Source organism: Alligator mississippiensis, chromosome 1, assembly GCF_030867095.1.
Source record: "Alligator mississippiensis isolate rAllMis1 chromosome 1, rAllMis1, whole genome shotgun sequence".
Taxonomy (NCBI): Eukaryota; Metazoa; Chordata; order Crocodylia; family Alligatoridae; genus Alligator; species Alligator mississippiensis.
The window spans coordinates 97,475,607-97,492,821 of NC_081824.1; the positions used below are offsets into that span (position 1 = coordinate 97,475,607).

The 17,215-nt window shown below is 42.6% G+C and overlaps 1 protein-coding gene across 1 annotated transcript in view; it reads right to left on the bottom strand.

Moving 5' to 3' along the window:
- Nucleotides 1–643: 643 nt before the first annotated feature.
- Nucleotides 644–17,215, bottom strand: part of TUBE1 (tubulin epsilon 1) — a 29,998-nt gene continuing 13,426 nt past the window's right edge. The window contains exons 6-12 of the mRNA XM_006263096.4: nucleotides 16,527–16,648; nucleotides 13,074–13,261; nucleotides 12,292–12,467; nucleotides 10,121–10,261; nucleotides 9,046–9,186; nucleotides 4,742–4,916; nucleotides 644–1,734 (exon numbers count right to left, since the gene is read on the bottom strand). Of these exons, the coding sequence (XP_006263158.2) occupies nucleotides 1,576–1,734; nucleotides 4,742–4,916; nucleotides 9,046–9,186; nucleotides 10,121–10,261; nucleotides 12,292–12,467; nucleotides 13,074–13,261; nucleotides 16,527–16,648 (1,102 nt within the window). The 3' untranslated portion in view covers nucleotides 644–1,575. The remainder of the gene's footprint in view (nucleotides 1,735–4,741; nucleotides 4,917–9,045; nucleotides 9,187–10,120; nucleotides 10,262–12,291; nucleotides 12,468–13,073; nucleotides 13,262–16,526; nucleotides 16,649–17,215) is intronic.

Consider the following 17,215-nt stretch of genomic DNA (forward strand, 5'->3'; position numbering starts at 1 on the left):
CTGTTTCAAATGCAAAAATGAATTTAATTGAATTGCTCCTCTCCTCACTGTTGTGAATAAATGACACATTTACAAAGGCACAAATAAAATATATTTGTCAAGACAAGGATCACCTAATTCATCCCCTCAAAGAACAATTTGTCTAGGCTTTTACTAAGACAAATTTATAACTCCCACTAAAATACAGAAAACGAAAAGTAATCCCATGTCTTTATATAATGCTCTTACCTTCTCATCTGTTCCTTTTGTTTTGGGACTTATTTATCCTATATTGTAAATTCTTGGGGATTGGAACCACGGTCAAGTTATTGCTCCACTGAAGTCAACAGAAAACTCCTACAGATTTCAGTAAGGCCAGACATACCTGTGCACTTCACACCAAAAGTATCTATAAATAATAGATCTGACAAGTTATTTCACTGGAACAACTCATTTCAGAACGCTTCTTCTCTCTCTCCCTTCAAGAACTGTGTCAAAAATTGACTTCATCTCATTTTCTTGGATACTTCTGGCCTCAGACATTGAAAATTAGAGCTTATGCTATTGTGTCTAATTACACTGACACTCACATTTAAAATGCCATTACTCCAGTCTGAACGGTGGCAGTTTACAACAGCTTTAAGACAGAGTCAAGCTTTGTGGATAAACTCAAAATAGTTATATATTTTATTTTATAAAAATAAAGGCAAGTGTTTATAAATACACAAGTATCTTCAATCCAATAATTATATACATAAGAACACAATTAAAATAAAAGTTTCTCAAGAACGTAATCTTCATTCTTCAAAAAAAGTTGTCAGTGCTACTATCAGTTACAGCAAAAAGTGATATTCTACATTACCCTGATGAAGTGCATTCATTAGCACTAGTGTAACCTAGAGTGTGGGCAGGAGTAACAATTGAAATATTTCAAATGCCTTTGAAAGGTTTCAAAGAGCCAGCTATGCAAAGATCCATGAGCTTTGAAACTCTTCAAATAGTGGCTAAACCACTCCAAAATACCTTTTTAAAAAAGAGGTACTATTTTGAAAACATCCCATATGTCCTCCAGAATCCCATAGCGCTCTGCTTTCTCCTTTTCTCTTTTAAGTGACACAATTTAGATTAATATTTTGGAATAATTCCTAGTACCCTGCAAAGTTTAAATCGACAAGACTCTCTAGATGCTTGCTTTTATGTTTGGGAGGGGCATATATGTTTTATGTCTTCTCAGATAACTTGGAAAAATATTAGGAAAAACATCCCTACATTAGACAACAGTGGGAATTAGAGCTTGTACTTGATCAGTTGAACTTAAGGTTTAAGAAGTTCGGCTACACTTTGGGCAGCTATAATCCTCCTCTGTCTCTCTATCATGGTCTTTATTCACTCCACAGCTGGAGAGATATGAACTAATTTAATATTCCATAACTGAATGCTAGAGCGCAATGTGTCTGTGATTCTTTCCCACAGGTTGAACCAATCATAATGTGACAATGCCAGTCAGCTCAAAGCCAGGGTCATTCTGGAGCCCTTCGCTGGTTCCAAGCCATTCAGTGAACCTAGGTGATTTGGTGTTCCAAAAATACACCATCCTTACATAGCTATCTTCAGTCTTGGGGGATCTGTTCTAGGCCCACCTTTACTAACATCTAGCTGGTTATATTCCTCTATTAGGTCAGTCAGAGATGATATGGCTTCTGAGAAACAGCTCTGTTCCATCCCATCAACATGCAGGTAGTGGTGAAGGTGAGCCTGTAAGAATAAAAATAAACTAAACCATATTCTTTTCTGCACGCAAAACTTAATTCACTTAGCTCAATTTGAATTACGAAGGTTGCCCTAAAGGGGAAACAGGAAGCACCAGCAACTTTGTGTGGCAATTCTCTAAGGGACCACAGCTGATAGCCCTTTTTTCACATGCAGTGGACATTACATATTCTGCCTCTTTTGGTGGATACTTGAAAAAACAGTCACACATTTCTACCAGGTACAGCTCATCCCCCAAGCAAATATTTTATCACATAAATAAAGATAAGTAAGGAGGTTTGCTTCTTTTGTGTTGTGATGTATTCACCAATGCATTAGCTAAAAGTCTTGTGTCACTTCTGGAACAGACCGTTTCTCATCTGGTTCAAGGATGTAAAGCAGTAAGGTAGTACTGGCTAACTTATAAATACCACAGTGTTTTATTACTGCAATTACCAGTGTGTAGGGCTTCTCTGCTAATTGCCACTTGTTCAGCATGCAGCATATATTTACTCCTTAGTTTTGAATGACTGTTGGCTGCATTTGAAGTGGAAGTTTGCTTATAACATACATTTTCAAAAATCTTGCAGGGAAGAGGTCCTGGCATCTGAGCAGCAGTGCTGTATGCTGTAGAAACTCTGGACCATGCTACAGTTTATAGTGCAACCTGAGTAGGCTGCTATCAGACAGTGGCAAATCTGAGGGCTTGTCCAAATTAAACTAGGGGCCATTCTGATCTCTGGAGCAGCCTAATATTCAGAAGGCACAAAGATGGGTTAAAACAGTTTTAAATCTCTATCCTTTTTATAGGCCACCCATCTTTTAGAGGCTGCATTCAGTTTGCACATCAGGCTGACAGGCCATTATTACTATGTGGTAAGGCTGGCTATTAGGGCTGTGCAAAACAGGCCCTATTTCATTTGGACTCGGATTTGGCCTGAATCGGGGACAGCGATTCAATCCATTGATTCGGATCACTGTCCTGGATTCAATTCGGCCAAATCCAAATCTGAAGATTCTACGCTGATTTCGATACAGGCACGGCTTTAAAAGTTTTTTCTACATACTTTGAGGTAGCAGGCGTGGCTTGTGATCGCTGCAGTGCTGGGGCACACGCAGTGTCCCACAGGAGCATGGGGGGCTCTCCAGCATGCTTGGCAGTGAACCCAGAAGTGGACTGGAAGTACTTCTGGTCCGCTTCCTGGTTCACCAGAGAGCATGCTGGGGGCCCCGCCCCATGCCCCTCAAGCTTGGCGACTGGCCGCAGGGGGAACCTGGGTGCCCCGCCCCCCTGACTCAGGAGGCACCAGTCGCTGAGCCAGGGTGGCGCAGGGCCCCCCTGCACTGTGTGCTCCCTGGTGGACCAGGAAGTGGACCGGAAGTGCTTTGGGTCCACTTCCGGGTCTGCTGCCGAGCACTGCTGGGGACCCCTTCTGTGGGACACTGCATCTGCCCCAGCTCCACAGTGTTCAGAGCCCCTGCTACCTAGAAGTATGTAGAAAAAACATTTAAAGCTGTATCTATGTCTGAATCGCCAAATCGCTGAGAGTTCCAAATCGATTCAGAGATTCGGCCACCGAATCAGGCTGAATCTCTACCGAATCAAAATCAGGGACCAAAGCTTCGCCGTCTTACTGGCTATCTTCAATTTTGCTCAAAACCGTTTTTGTTTGTACTTATCTTCTTACATTTTAGGCTCCTTTTAAAAAGTCTTCTGACAGGTACTGCAGAACTACTTTTTATCTTAATATTAATTCAATTTCCTTCTAATCTTTCCTTCATATTTTTTGTATCATCTGTCCCTCTTGGTTTCAACAGTTAACAAAACGACCCTTCAGTTAAACCAAGTTGAGTCTTTATCACAGCCAGTAGTGGAGTTGGAATGCTGTTGTAGCCACGATGGTCCAGAATATATGCAAGAAGCCAAGCTTTTTGTGGATATCTTATATTAAACCAACTGTATAGTTGGAAGAGATGTTAGACGAGCGTTCAGGCAAGAAGGCTGCTTACAAACATGGAGAAAAAAATACGTGCTGTACTTTAAACTTAGTGCTTTCCCGTATCAAGCCCAGCACATGACCAGAAGAGGCAGTGTGCTAGTTACACCCGGCTTGCCCCAATGTCTGTAGAGATCGGGAACGTTGGTGGGGCTTTTTTGGTGCTTTACACTAATAGCTGATTGAATCAGCTTCAGCTAAAAGTGGCATAAAAGTGGCATAAAGTGGCATGAAGTGCCCGATCTCTACAGATGCTGTGGAGCCGGGTCAAAGTAACGTGCTGCTGCTTCTGGTAGAATGCAGGTTTTTTCCCCCCCTCCATGTCTGTCAGCACCCAAAGAGCCCTTCTTCAACTAAGTCCCAAAGTCTTGCTTCTTATGTATCACAGCCAGGACTTTCATGACAGAAAGTAAGTTTCAGAATATTACTTTATGAATAAGATAGTTTCAGTTTGATTGTATCGCTACTGTTTTTAAATAAATAAAGTTATTTTTAAAATTGTTGACCAAAATTACAGGATTTCTAATGCCAAAAAAGTAAAAGTTGTGAGCCATAATTTAAAATTCACTCATATTTTTGCTTTCACAAAGTCCCAGCTTTTCTTGCTGTGTTGCCATGACAAACAACCAGCTTTTATTAAAGCATTTTTATTTATGTTTATTACATTTCATTAATGATAATTAAATTAATTCATTTAATAATGAATTTTAATAATTTAAATTTAATAATCATCATACTTTTGTACCAGGTATCCAGCAACAAGTGAGAGAGCTGAAGTATAAAAATATTATGAAGATATTCATTCTGGTGGTAAAGAGAAACCAATTCAAGACAGAATATTCTGTAGTAAGGACCCAACTTTGCTGATAAGAGTTTGTACTTCCTGTAATTGCAACAGGATCAATACAAAGTTGGAATTTTGACCATTTTTTCATAGAGACATTTGCATTCCCATCCACTACTCAAAACAAGTACTCTTTTAAAAATACCTTGAGTTGCCACCGTTTTTCACATACCTTTTTCTTATAGAGCTTCATAAATCTGTCTTTGAGCTCCATAAAGGTGGGTTTCACACAAGTGTTGTTTGCTAATGCCAGAAGTGAGTGAGAATGACCCACAGGAGGTACCGAACACAGGCCTGTTTTCCAGCCTTCTTGATTCCAGGACACAAATTGAAGGGAAGGCTTCAACCTGCAATAAATAATTTAACAGCTAAAATAAAAGCAAGCAATAGAAAGTTACAGAACATGGCCTAAAGGTCTGACTACATAGCAATCTCAGGGGGACCTGGATAGAAGATTTTCAGGAATAAGAAAGCCATTAATATTGTTCAGGGACCATTTCAGGCTTTATGGTATGAAATCTGTCAATTATCTAATTTAAACTTAAGGATACCATGAGAATACTAATAATTAGGGGTGCACTGATAAAGATATTTTTGGACAATACTGATGGCAAATTATTAAATGAGCCATATCGGCCGATACCGATCCGATTGCCGATATGCAGCCCAGCAGCTTGGAGAGCAGCATCCGGCTGGTAAGTCTGTTTGGTGGGGAAGGGGCATGGGCGGGCAGATAGAGGCCCCTGCAGTGAGGGAGGGGGCTGGGGCAGGTGCTGCCCAGTTTGGGCCAGGATGGGTTGTCACTGGAGTCCTGGGTGAAGTTACTCAGTTCTGTATGTGCCCAGGGTACTGAAACACAGCACTGAGAAAGTGACTGGAATGGAAGTGACATGCACCAAGAGGAAGCGATCTGTACGTTTACCAGGTTGCACTAGTGCCTACTCTCAGCAGTTGTCAGTGCTAGAGGAGCTCTTTGCAAGTCAGACCCTTTGATTTGTTTCAGCTCAATGATCAGACTGCAGCTAATTTCTTGTGTCAAGTTGGCAGACAGAGAGGATAAACTACATGTTAGCTCATTGCTTTAAGTAGTACTTCTTCCTATTCCTCCAAGGTCAGAGTGCTGTAATACGGGTATCTGACCTTTTGGCTGACATAATACAGATCCTCGGGAATCTCAGCTTACCAGGGCACTCATAGAGAAAGGACTTACCAAAGGACTAAAAAGTCAACATTGTTCCTATTGATGCTGTCCCAGGGGAGCGGGGGCACTTGGAAACCCCCGCGGCGGCCAAGGGGTCTGCTTACCTCCTGCAGGGCCGGAGGAGCCGAAGAAACTCCACGCGCCGGCGCAGGTCGTCAGACAGGCGTTTATCCGGCTGCGGCTGAGCAGCGGGGGCGGGGCACGCTGGCCGGGAGGAACAAAAGGCGGCCCCGCCGAAGCAGTGGGGCGGCTGAAGGGAGAGAGCTGGAGTGTGGAGCCCCAGCGCGCAGGGGATCAGCCGCCACCCGCAGAGTGCGGGACGCCGCTGCGTAGAGGCGGAGCAGGATATGAGCAGTGCGGCGGAGCACCCGGGAGTGAGAAGACGAGGGGAGAAGTCAGCCCCGGAGGTGGGGCAGCAGCCAGCGGAGAACCCGACACCCGAGGCAGCAGGAGGCGTGACAGCGGCGCCGAGAGTGGGGCCAGCTGTAGCCTGCACTACGGAGCTGACAGCGTGGGTAACTGCAGCTGGGACTATTGGGGAAGCAGAGAGGACGTCTGCATCCCAAGGAAGGAGGGACCAGGTCAGCATCCCCACTGGGAGGGGCATACCCGGTCCGAAGACCGCCAGTAGTGGCTAGGGGGACTGAGCCAAGAGAGGAAGAGACGAGGACGGGTTAGAGGCCAGGATAGGAAGACCTGAGGTGGCGTATGGCCGGGGTGTAGGGGAGGACGGAGCCCCGAGAGTACCCGTGAAGAAGCATGCCGGCATCGGGGGATACCCCAAGGGAAGACCCCCCACTGAGAGAGTCATCAAAGTCGTGGCAGGCGAGTTCTGGGGTCCCCTTTATACCAGATGGGGTAAACCCTGGGGCATACCAACGAAGCCCGGGTGTGCAAGATCTCGGATCCGGGCGAAGGCGGCGCGTGAACTCCTGGTCGAATGGAGGCGGGTACAGATGCCTTAAAGTTTACCTAGAGTGCTCTCGGGGAGTAATAATAGGCAGAGCTCTCTAACTTTCTGAGCCTGCTTAGGGAAGCAGTAACACATGTCACTAATAAGTAGTAACATCTGAAGTGTCTGCTGCTAAAAGCACTGACACTTCATGCAAGGATCAAATTTTGAATGAGAGATTTTACTTCTAGATAACTGAGTGTTCACACACATATAAATAGGGACACCTTCTATGGGAAATAAAGTGAGTACAACTTTGTTCTAAATTTCAGGCACCTTCTTTACTAAATTTCCAGATAAACATTTTGTAATATATATTTAAGTCAATTCACTTTATTCTAAAATCCATCCCTTATTGTAATCATGATATTATGACAATGCAATGACAACCATTGTTGTCATTAACAATTCATCACGTTTTAGCAAATCCTTATTAAAAGGGGAAGAGGAAAGTGTTTAATTGGCCCATATTTTTACTAAATGTTTTTTATGGCATACATATTGTCGCGGTGCACCTCGCTGCCCCGCTCCTAGAGAGGGGAAAGCTGCTGGGGAAAAGCCCCAGCAGCCATAATGAGTACAGCTGCGGGTTGCCAGGGCAACTAATAAGAATCAGCTGCCTGTAGGGGGCAGGGCCTGGCTCCTATAAAGCTAAGAGTCAGGGCCAGGCTGGCAGTTGCCTGCCAGCAGCCAGGGAGGCAGAAGCTCCGGAAGTGAGGATGTGGAGAGGAGCCTAGCAGCAAGTACCGCTGATATGGAGCAATGTTGTTGGAGCCATAGGGCTTTGAGTTTAGTTATAGCTAGGCGGCTTGAGTTTGCGTTTGTGTATTTTACACCGGAGGCTTGGGTGAGGCTGTAGGGGTTGGAGGAGGCCTCATAGGGACCCCATAGGGGCGGGGTGCCCTAGCGCCAGTGAAGGCGCAGCTTGCGCGCCAGTGGAGGCGCAATTGAGTGCAACCAGTGGGTTGCGGGCGGGGAACTGAGACCCCGGGTTGTGTGCAGGGTGCATAGACCCCAGGCCCAGAGAGGGGCGTTTTGAGAAGGCCCAGCGTGAGCACAACGAGCTCCAGGAGGGGGCACTGCTAGGAAGCCCAAGCGTGGGCGTGGCGAGCCCCAGGAAGGGGGGAGCGCATCGTGGAGAAGCCCAGTGTGGGCACAACAGGTCCCAGAGAGAGGGACGATTTTATTAGGGAGCCCAGCGTGGGCACAGTGAGCCCCAAAGAGGGGGCGGCACTACTAGGAAGCCCAAGGTGGGCACAAGGAGCCCGAGAGGGGCAACATGTGAGGAGCCCGAGAGGGGCAATATGTGAGGAGCCTAGGACGGGCGTAGCGAGCCCGGTAATCGGCTAGCGCTGCAGGGAAAAACCCAGGACAGGGGCAGGGTGCTGCGGTGGACCCAGACAGAAAGGGTTAGCAGCACAGCGCCCCAAGAGAAGGACAGGGTGCTGCGGTGGTCCCCAAGGAAAGGGGATAGCAGCACAGCGTCCTGCAAGAGGGGAAGCAGCGCGGTGGGCCTGAAAGACCGGAGGCTCGAGGTAAGAGTCCCAAAGTGGACAAGGGTCCCTGAGTGGGACAACACTTTTAGAAGAGGCCCCAGAGAAGAGGGGCAGTGTTAGAGAAGGCCCCAGGGAAGGGGGGCAGCATTTTAGGAAGCCCAAGGAGGGCACGGCGAGCCCCGAAGAGGGGAGTGCCTTGTGAGAGAAGACCCCAGAGAGGGGGCCAACTATATAGAGAAGGACACACCAACGTCAGGTACATCAGCGAGGCTTGGGCCGTGGTATTAGGGGTGGTAGGAGCCACTCGTAGCCCACAAGGCTAGGGTGCTTGAGTAGCACCCATCGTACGGGGAGACCTACGAGGGGTCCAGGAGTTTACGTGCCCAAGGAGACGCAAGGCAGCCTCCCTATTACATTTTCCTTAAGAGCAAAGACGTGGCGGGCGAGTATGGAGGATGCCCTTGGGCCGAATTAGCGCGGAGAGGGGGCCTTGAGATCACGGCCCTCCTTAAGGACCCCGCCGTGACACATATGATAAGGTTTTATTTTGACTGCATGCGCATAAGTATTTTGTAACCATATGATCATTAAGCAAATGGATTTGGCCTGACTCACCTGACAATCAGAAAGTTTCATTATGTACAATGCTTACTAAAAAAGTGCTACTAGAAAGTAGGCAGAATCCTAGCTCCTGACTTTCCATTTGTCATATATTAATTCACCCCCTCTATAACATGCCACCCTCCCTTGAATTTGTCATTGAAGTGCAGTGTATGAAAGGCTCTGAATTGCCAGTAGCTTGTATAAGCTAATTAAATAGATCAAACCTTTCAATGTTTCTACGGAGGTCTGAAACTTGAACATTTCCTCGAACCAGGAGTGCACAGGCAAGATACAAACTATGCTTTGGGTCTGCTTGAATTAGTTGGTGATCTTTACTAAAAGCATCTGAAAACATCTGATCCAACCTAAAACAAAAGAAGAGAGTCATCTACTTACGTTAAAACAAGCTCCTATAATAAGCTCACATTCTTCACTGATCAGATACCTTGCAGTTTAACAAACAGATTAATCTACTTCCTTGCCAAGTTAAAGCAAAGAGTATTAAAACAACCTACTGTTTTCCCTGTTACCTCTCTTTCAGCCCTAAGCCTTTTGATTTACACAAACTTAGACTCACTGGTCACATCTACATGTGCACTGTAATGTGCAGTAGCCTATTTTACTGTGCATTAGAACAGTGCATAAAAAACCATGTTAATATGCTACTGCGCAGTAGAAAAGGCGACTGCACATTAAGTGTCACCTAAAAAGTGTGTGCTTGCACTACTGTGCATTAGCACACCCTAACGTGCATTTATTTATTGCCTCTTATTGGAGGTACCAAATTTGATGTGCATTAGGAAAAATGCATTAATGTACGTGTAGATGCACCCAGTAAGTCAAATTTAGAAATGGTTAATAAGTGACAGTAAGTTACATCCCAATAAATAGTTAATTGTAGCTTTTTTATTTAGTGTGACCTGAAGTTTGAGGTTGTGGAACATGCTGTCACAAACTTTTTATGTTACTGATCTATGTAGTTCATCTATAAAATACTGTAAGACAGCCCCAAGCGAGGCTAACAAAAGCATACTTTAATTTTGTATGGTAAAACCTACTGACATGTAATCCTCAATAAAAAGGAAGATTAAAAAAAATGTCAAAGTCAACATCATATTTTTAGCGAGCCCTATAGGTTCTATTATTCATTTTTCCCCTAACTTTCCAAAATTTATTTTAGTATTTTATTTCAATTTATTAAAAATTTTATAAAACGCAAAATTTATTTTAGTGGTAGCGTTGAAGCATGCAAAATAGTGGAGCAGGTACCATTACTCCATGATAGTTTGTTCTACCTACCTTCTAGAAGGTACATTAACATCAGCCAATGTATACAGAGGAGTCAAACTGGAAACCAGGTAATGAAGTTGAGGAAAGGGAACCAAATTCATGCTGATTTCATTAAGATCCATGTTAAGGGAACCTTCAAATCTCGCAGAGCTGTGAATTTAATAATGCTATTATAAAAATAAAATCATTAAAAGATATACTGAAGTCAAATACATTACTCATATGTCCTTTGGAGATTCTTGACAGTTCTGTGCAATCAAACTACAGAGCAACATGGAGATCAAAAATGACATTTTACCAATTGTAGAACTGTAATTCAGTCACTAACATGACAGCTACTGATTTTTCAAAGAGTAGCAAACTATCCTTGGTTTTTCGTAACAAATGCACTGACTACTAATGAGCCTTGCTATTTACTGACTAACATACACTCTTCAGCAAGGTGTCATTTGACTGCAGATAAGCCTAAAAATTAAACTAAATCAGCGTGTTAGAACTTAGACAATTTTTTACTAAAGTAATCATCACTTCAGACCATCTTCCATAACCAGCAAATCAGGATTTGACAACAGAGGCTGCCACAATATTAAGCATAACAGGGGATTAAGAAATTAGAAACAGTCATAGTATTGAACAAAGGGAATTATCTGGCATAAACGCATAAGAGCATAAGAGCCTTCTGACCTCTTGATTTAGCAAGGTCTAAATGACAAATGTGTAAGTGTATGAGTGCAGATATTAATCCGTAGGAAGGGTGAGCATGCACACACACATGCATGCTGGATTTTTCCTACTAACTTGCTTCACCCAAAAGGATTGAACTGTACAAATCAACAGATCACAACACAAATGGAGAGAGATGAGCTGAGAAGTGATGTCCTCATCCCATTTAGTGAGCTGCGCTGATCATATCGCAGGTTAAAGGGAGAAAAGGTCAGGAAAATGGTACTGAGGGAGCAACCATCAAGGACTCCTGGTGTCACAAACTATTCACAGGCTAGAAGAAAGTAAAAACTAATTTTTATTCTGACTTAGCTTGATAAAAAAAATGTGTGGGGACTTGTGCAATCAAAAGTGTATTCATATTCTTGAAAAAGCATTTCAACAGGAGCCTCCTGAAGCAATTAGTTTTGGATATGAAATGTCCATTGTAATTTCCATGATCTCAGGACCTGACTAGCATCCAGCTAACTTACCAGGGGCAGGACATTATTTCAAGCAGAGGGCTGTTTACTGAGTTTTGGCAAGCCATCAAGGGATGCATGACAGGTAGCCAGGGGCAGATAAATATTAAGTTTTCTAAATTTTTAGGGGCCCCACAGGCCAGATAGAATGGCTTGGCTTGCTGCACCTGGCCCACGGGCCACATTTTGCCCAACCCTGAGCTAACCCAAGGTAGCTGCAGCCAGTAGGCAGTTATTACTGTGTTTCACCATAAGGTGACAAGGGAAAGGCAATAGCTTGTTTGCTTTCAGCAAACATCAGCTCCAGGAACGGACAGATAGACAACACCTTAATCAGCATAACCTACATCACTAGAACTTCTTACTACACCAGACTCAGTGACATTACATCAGTTTAGAAGTGTGCATTATCTGTCTGTTATCCCCTCTTCCCCACCAGCATCGTGTAGTTTACATAGGTGTAAGTGTCATCTGTGTATATCCATAGATCGCTAATCCAATATCTGAAGAGCTCAGCAAAGTTCTACATACCTTTAGTAAGTAATCAGTTTCCCCAATGATTAAGTGGTCAATAAATAAATAAAGCCACATTATTAGGGTACAGTTTGAATAAACCAGTTGATTGTGCCAAGAATACATTTTCAAGTTTTCATGATAGAAAAGTTAAGCCAGCAACTCAGAAGAATATTATTCTTCTCATTTGTACTAGATAGTTAGTGACTAAACTCCCACTGACTTAGTGGAAAGCAGAATTTCACCCATTCGTTGTCTTTATAGTTTCTTTATAAGCTGTTTTGCCAGATTGCTCAGCAAAATGAATTCTGTAGTCGGCTGTTCTTCAACAGCAACTTGAACAACTGCTTGGTATCTTACACTATAGACAAATATCAAAACTGAGAATGATCAATATTTTCTGAAATGCAGGGGCCATAAGTTTTTGTTGTGCATACCATGTCAAAAACATCAGTTTCATGGCAGAAAACTCAATACGTTTACCTTGTCAGGTTCAGCAGCAAGTTAGCAACGATATTATTCATGGCATCAAATGGCTTTGCCTGGTCAGTTCTTATACCACCTGCACTTGAAGTTATCAAACTGTTTTGCTTCACAGTTGATCCCAGCTTTCCAGAATTGGTCATCTGATGAATTTTGCTAACTATATTAAATAAAGACTTTGAGAGGAAAAGAAATAATAAAAAGAGAAAGCTTACAAAAAGGTTACGTGTTCACAACTTTCAAATTTAGTCCCTATTATTTCAGATAAGCTTAGAACATACAAGATTAAATTTAAATATGTTAGCTCAAGTTCAAAGCTAATGCCTTTGATGTGTTTTAATTCTGATGTGCTTTCTATTTCCAGTTGACTACAGCGGTAGTTTTCAACCTAGCAGAGAAGATTCAAGACTTCTGTCCTAGGACTCGGGGCAAAAGGAAGTACTAAATGATGGTGCAGTAACAACGGTAACGTAGGGACATGTGTAGATGCACCTACTGAAAAGGAGCTTAAAACCTGCTTTAATATTTTTTTTACCACTTATCTTACAAGCAGACATAGGGAAATTTCCTGCTACAGTCCATTTCCCCCTCACGCCCCCCCCATGAGTAAAATTTTCAAAAATACCCACATGGAATCAGGGACCCAACTCGCGTTTTCAACAGTGACACTGCTGCATTTTATCCTAAGACTTGTTTTCCTGTTTATCAGCACAGACAGGGGAGAAACACTTCTGATATCATGTTGATTACAGTAAGAGAAACATATTAATATTGTTTCTTACTTCATTTTCAATTGGCAACACACAGTCTGCATGTTCATTAAGTTCCTTCATTGCTAGAACGCTGTTATATGGAGAAGTAACAACATCATCTTCACCAGAAGGGTAAACTGAAGTAACAAATCTGTATACTTCTGGGAACTCATCCTCAAGAACATTTAGTACAAAAGTACCAAGACCAGAGCCTGTCCCTAAAGATAAGTAAGAAAAGCATCACAATACTTAAAACAACATCCTGGATTAGGTAAGTCCCCATATATAAGACATGGCTTTTGTATTAATTTCCAGCCCAGATTTCAGAAGTGTTCAGCAGGCAGTGATCTAAGCTACAAGTGGTAGGTAGAGCTGGGGAGGAAATACTTTTCCTGTCCAGTGAAAATTTGATACTGCAAAATATTTTTTTATTCAAATTGGAATGGGAATTAAAAAAAAAAATCTTTAAAAATGCTTACAAATCAGACATCTAGAAAAAATAGTTCAAATCAATCTACATGCTTAACTTTCAGGCTAGAAATAGACATTACACATAAACCAGTTTAAGTGATCAGAAACTGGTTTAAACCTGTAACAGAACAGACATTCAGTGCACATAAACCAGTTTGAGAATAGCTGAAACCAGTTTGAGATAATTCTGGTTGAACATAGTATCAGACTTAACCAGTTTAAGAGAGAGTGCTGGTGCCCTCCCTGAGAGCACTGGCCGGGGAGTGTGCCAGAAGCAGTCCCTAGGTGGCCAATCCCACTGACTTGCAAGTGCCAGCGGCACGCCACTGCCAGCTGAGGGTTGTCAGGATCGGCTGTGGGGGGACCCCCCACCCCCAGTCACCGCCCCTCTGCTCCTTAGCCCTCCCGGCCAGAGAGGGGTTTAATTCCCACCTCTCTATCCCACTGGCGGGGACCCGAGTCAGGTCTGCCAGGCATTCCCCACTCACTGCTGCAGCAGTAGGGCACCATGACCTCTGAGGCAGAGCGGGGCAGGGAGGAGAGTTAGTTTCCCCTCTACCCCCACTGGCAGCTGGGTCTGCATAACCCCCATCCCTGCTCTCCTCCTCCACCCCCGCCTGCCAAGGGGCCCCGTCTGGCTGTGCCCCTGTCCTGCTGCTGCAGTGGGAGGGCCAGGGCCCCTGTTGGCCCTGTCATAATGTTTGGGAGCGCAAGCCCCTTCCCAGCGAGGGTGCTGTGCTGCAGGGCAAGCAGAGCTGCGGCAGGCTGTGTGTGGCAGCACTGAGGTCTGGATTGGGCCAGAGCCCTGCAAGCCCCCACAGCACTGCTGCACTCCTGAGTTTATTTTTACAACATTGAAACTGGAAATATGTTAAGGTTTATTATTTCCAAACAAAAGTTTTGCAAACCCAGAACTGGCACTTTAACAAAAATGTTACACTAAAAGTTTTCTGTTCAGCCTCAGTGGCAAGCTCTTTTGAAGGTGCCCCGTAATGTTTTATGGAACATTTCTTGTGGGACCACAGCTTCCCTTGATACATTTCTGCTGTCTAGCTAATATTAGCGTCCAAAACGTAAGCATGAATATTTATAAAAAGATTTGGCTTTGTAATTTTTAGAAGAACTTAGTAGATCAACACAGTTTCCTCAAGCCTAAAACACAGATGCAAGTAGTACACTAGGGCAGTTCAAAGAGCATTTAAACTTTTAAGTGTAGATACATCATCTTGGGGGGGGGTAGTAAATCAGTGTAGCACCATTATTAGTTTTGTACAATTCAATTTCTATGCACAATAGCAAGATGATTGGAAATGCTACTGTTTGGTGTTCCAAATTAGTTTTCCTTTCAGTGGCTTACTTATTAAGTTTGTTCAATTTTCAAGTAAGAACTTATTTTTATTCTTTTTTCTGACAGCACTAAGTTCATATCAGAGATCTAAAAATTAAACAGTGAATCTTCTGCTTTGGACAGCTAATATTCTGACATCTCAACAGCTGGCAAGTTCAATTATTAGGCTGAAAGATGAAGAGAACATAGCTGCTTTTTTCCAATGCTGACAGCAATGATATACAGGTTCTCTCAAATTAAGCAGATGGCACTGAAGACACAGTGCACAAACATATACAATACGACTTGCAATTTCAGTCAGTTTTCAAACCATAACCATTTAAAATGCTTACTCAGTGTAAAAGCACTGAAAGTGTTCAAGATTTCTTTGGCTTGGTACCATTATACAGTGACAATTTTGCTGTTAAAATGAGGTTTACATGGGATTCATTTATAAAGAAAAAGTATTAAGAGAACAAATTCATTCATATTAGTGATTAAAAAAATACAAAAATGTTGTAAGAAAACCTGTTGTGGAAGGAGAAGAGAAAAAATTCATCTACCTCATTCTCCTTCTTCAAAACCTTCCTTAAAACAATCCTTTCATGAAAAAAATCCCTTGACAGTTGTAAGGCTGTCCAGAAACCATTGCTTATCACATTGACCATTACCATATTTACTCAAATATAAGATGAGACTCCCCCCCCCCCCAAAACAGCATGAGGAACACCTAGTTCCAGGCATGAGTGAGGGACTAATTAACACATGGCTCCTTTGATGGGGATATCATCTGGAGTGCTCGCATACTAAGCTATGCTGAGCTATGGGATCACCACAGCTTGAAATATTTCTCCTGGAACCCAGCCCAATGAACTATATGCTAAGTCACAAGCCTTTTAGCTTTGAACGAATATCATGTATAGCTTGTACAATATGTGTACATACGCATACGCACACACACACACACACACACACACACACACACACACACACACACACACACACACACACATGCAGTGCTTAAAAGTGTGTTTATGGAGTACCAATGCTAAAACTTGCAGCAGTTTCAAAACTGGATGAACTAAATATATGAGTACCGAGGCATATTTATTTCAAAGTCAGTATTTTCACATTTGCTCCTTACTTCCATGTACTCAGGTGGAGCAGGGTTTGACAGTAAGGGAAGGGAAAAGGCTACAGAGAGGAAAAAGTTGGGGGAGCAGGGAGCAAGAAGGGCTCCTAACTCCACCTCTCCCCCCAGATTTATTTTCCCTGTTGTAGCAGTGGGAAAGTGACAAGTTCAAGGCAAACCTATAATTAGATTCTATACCTGGAAAATTATAACAATTTATACATTTTCCAAATAAAAAATCTAATTGTTACAGTGAACTCCTCCTTTAAATAAACTTTTCTCACAATGGTGTGCGGCTTTGTTATAATGGGGATGTACCAGACTTAGATTGTAAAAACATTTTAATGTGCTAATGATGCAATTCTGGTCCCTGACTCAGGCTCTGGAGGCAAGATGTTAAGATAAATTATATTAGAATAGTCTTACAGGGATTTTGTTTATTTAAAAAAAATCCTTATCAGAATCTTAGCTTATTAAAGTGAAATGTTTTCAAGATATGGCTTCCTTTTTACTTCTAACGTTGGTAGTCATTTTGACCATGAAAAATGCTTACCTCCTCCCATGGAATGAATTACAAAAAAACACTGCAAACAATCGCAATGTTCTGCAGTCCTTCTCAGCTTTTCCACAATATTCTCCCAGTACTGACAGCCATACAGTTTGTGACCTACAGCCCTGGAAATACAAAAAGTGCTTAAGAAAAAGTTAACCTAGTTTTTTTTTTTTTTTACAGTGGGTTCTCCTGTTCTAAACTGTGTGCATTGCTTCAGATTTGCTCTCAGTATTTTGCTTTCAAGGAAAAACAAATTGTAATGTTAGAAGACTGAACTGCATGAAAAATTATGAAATTGGATCTGATATGGATGCTTGTTGGTCTACTTTATTAGTTTTTATTCACGAATTAAGAAGAAGGAACAGCTTTTCTCTTCAACCTATTCCTATCAATGAAAATTCAACATCTATAAAAAGGGACTATTTAATACATTTAATCATCTTCAGTCATCTTTAATAGAAGAGCCCCAAAATAAGAGAATTTGTAGTTAACAAACATTATTTCTGGTAAAAGCAGGGTCATTTCTACTACAGCTAACATATTAATTTTGTCAATATTATTGGATTCACTACCCCTATGGTTTTTATATTTGCTGATACACACTCATTCTTTAGTGTATGGGAGCATTTTTACACGTGTATGCATCGCAGTGCTGGACGCTTTGAAAAGTACCTGGCACTGCAATGCAC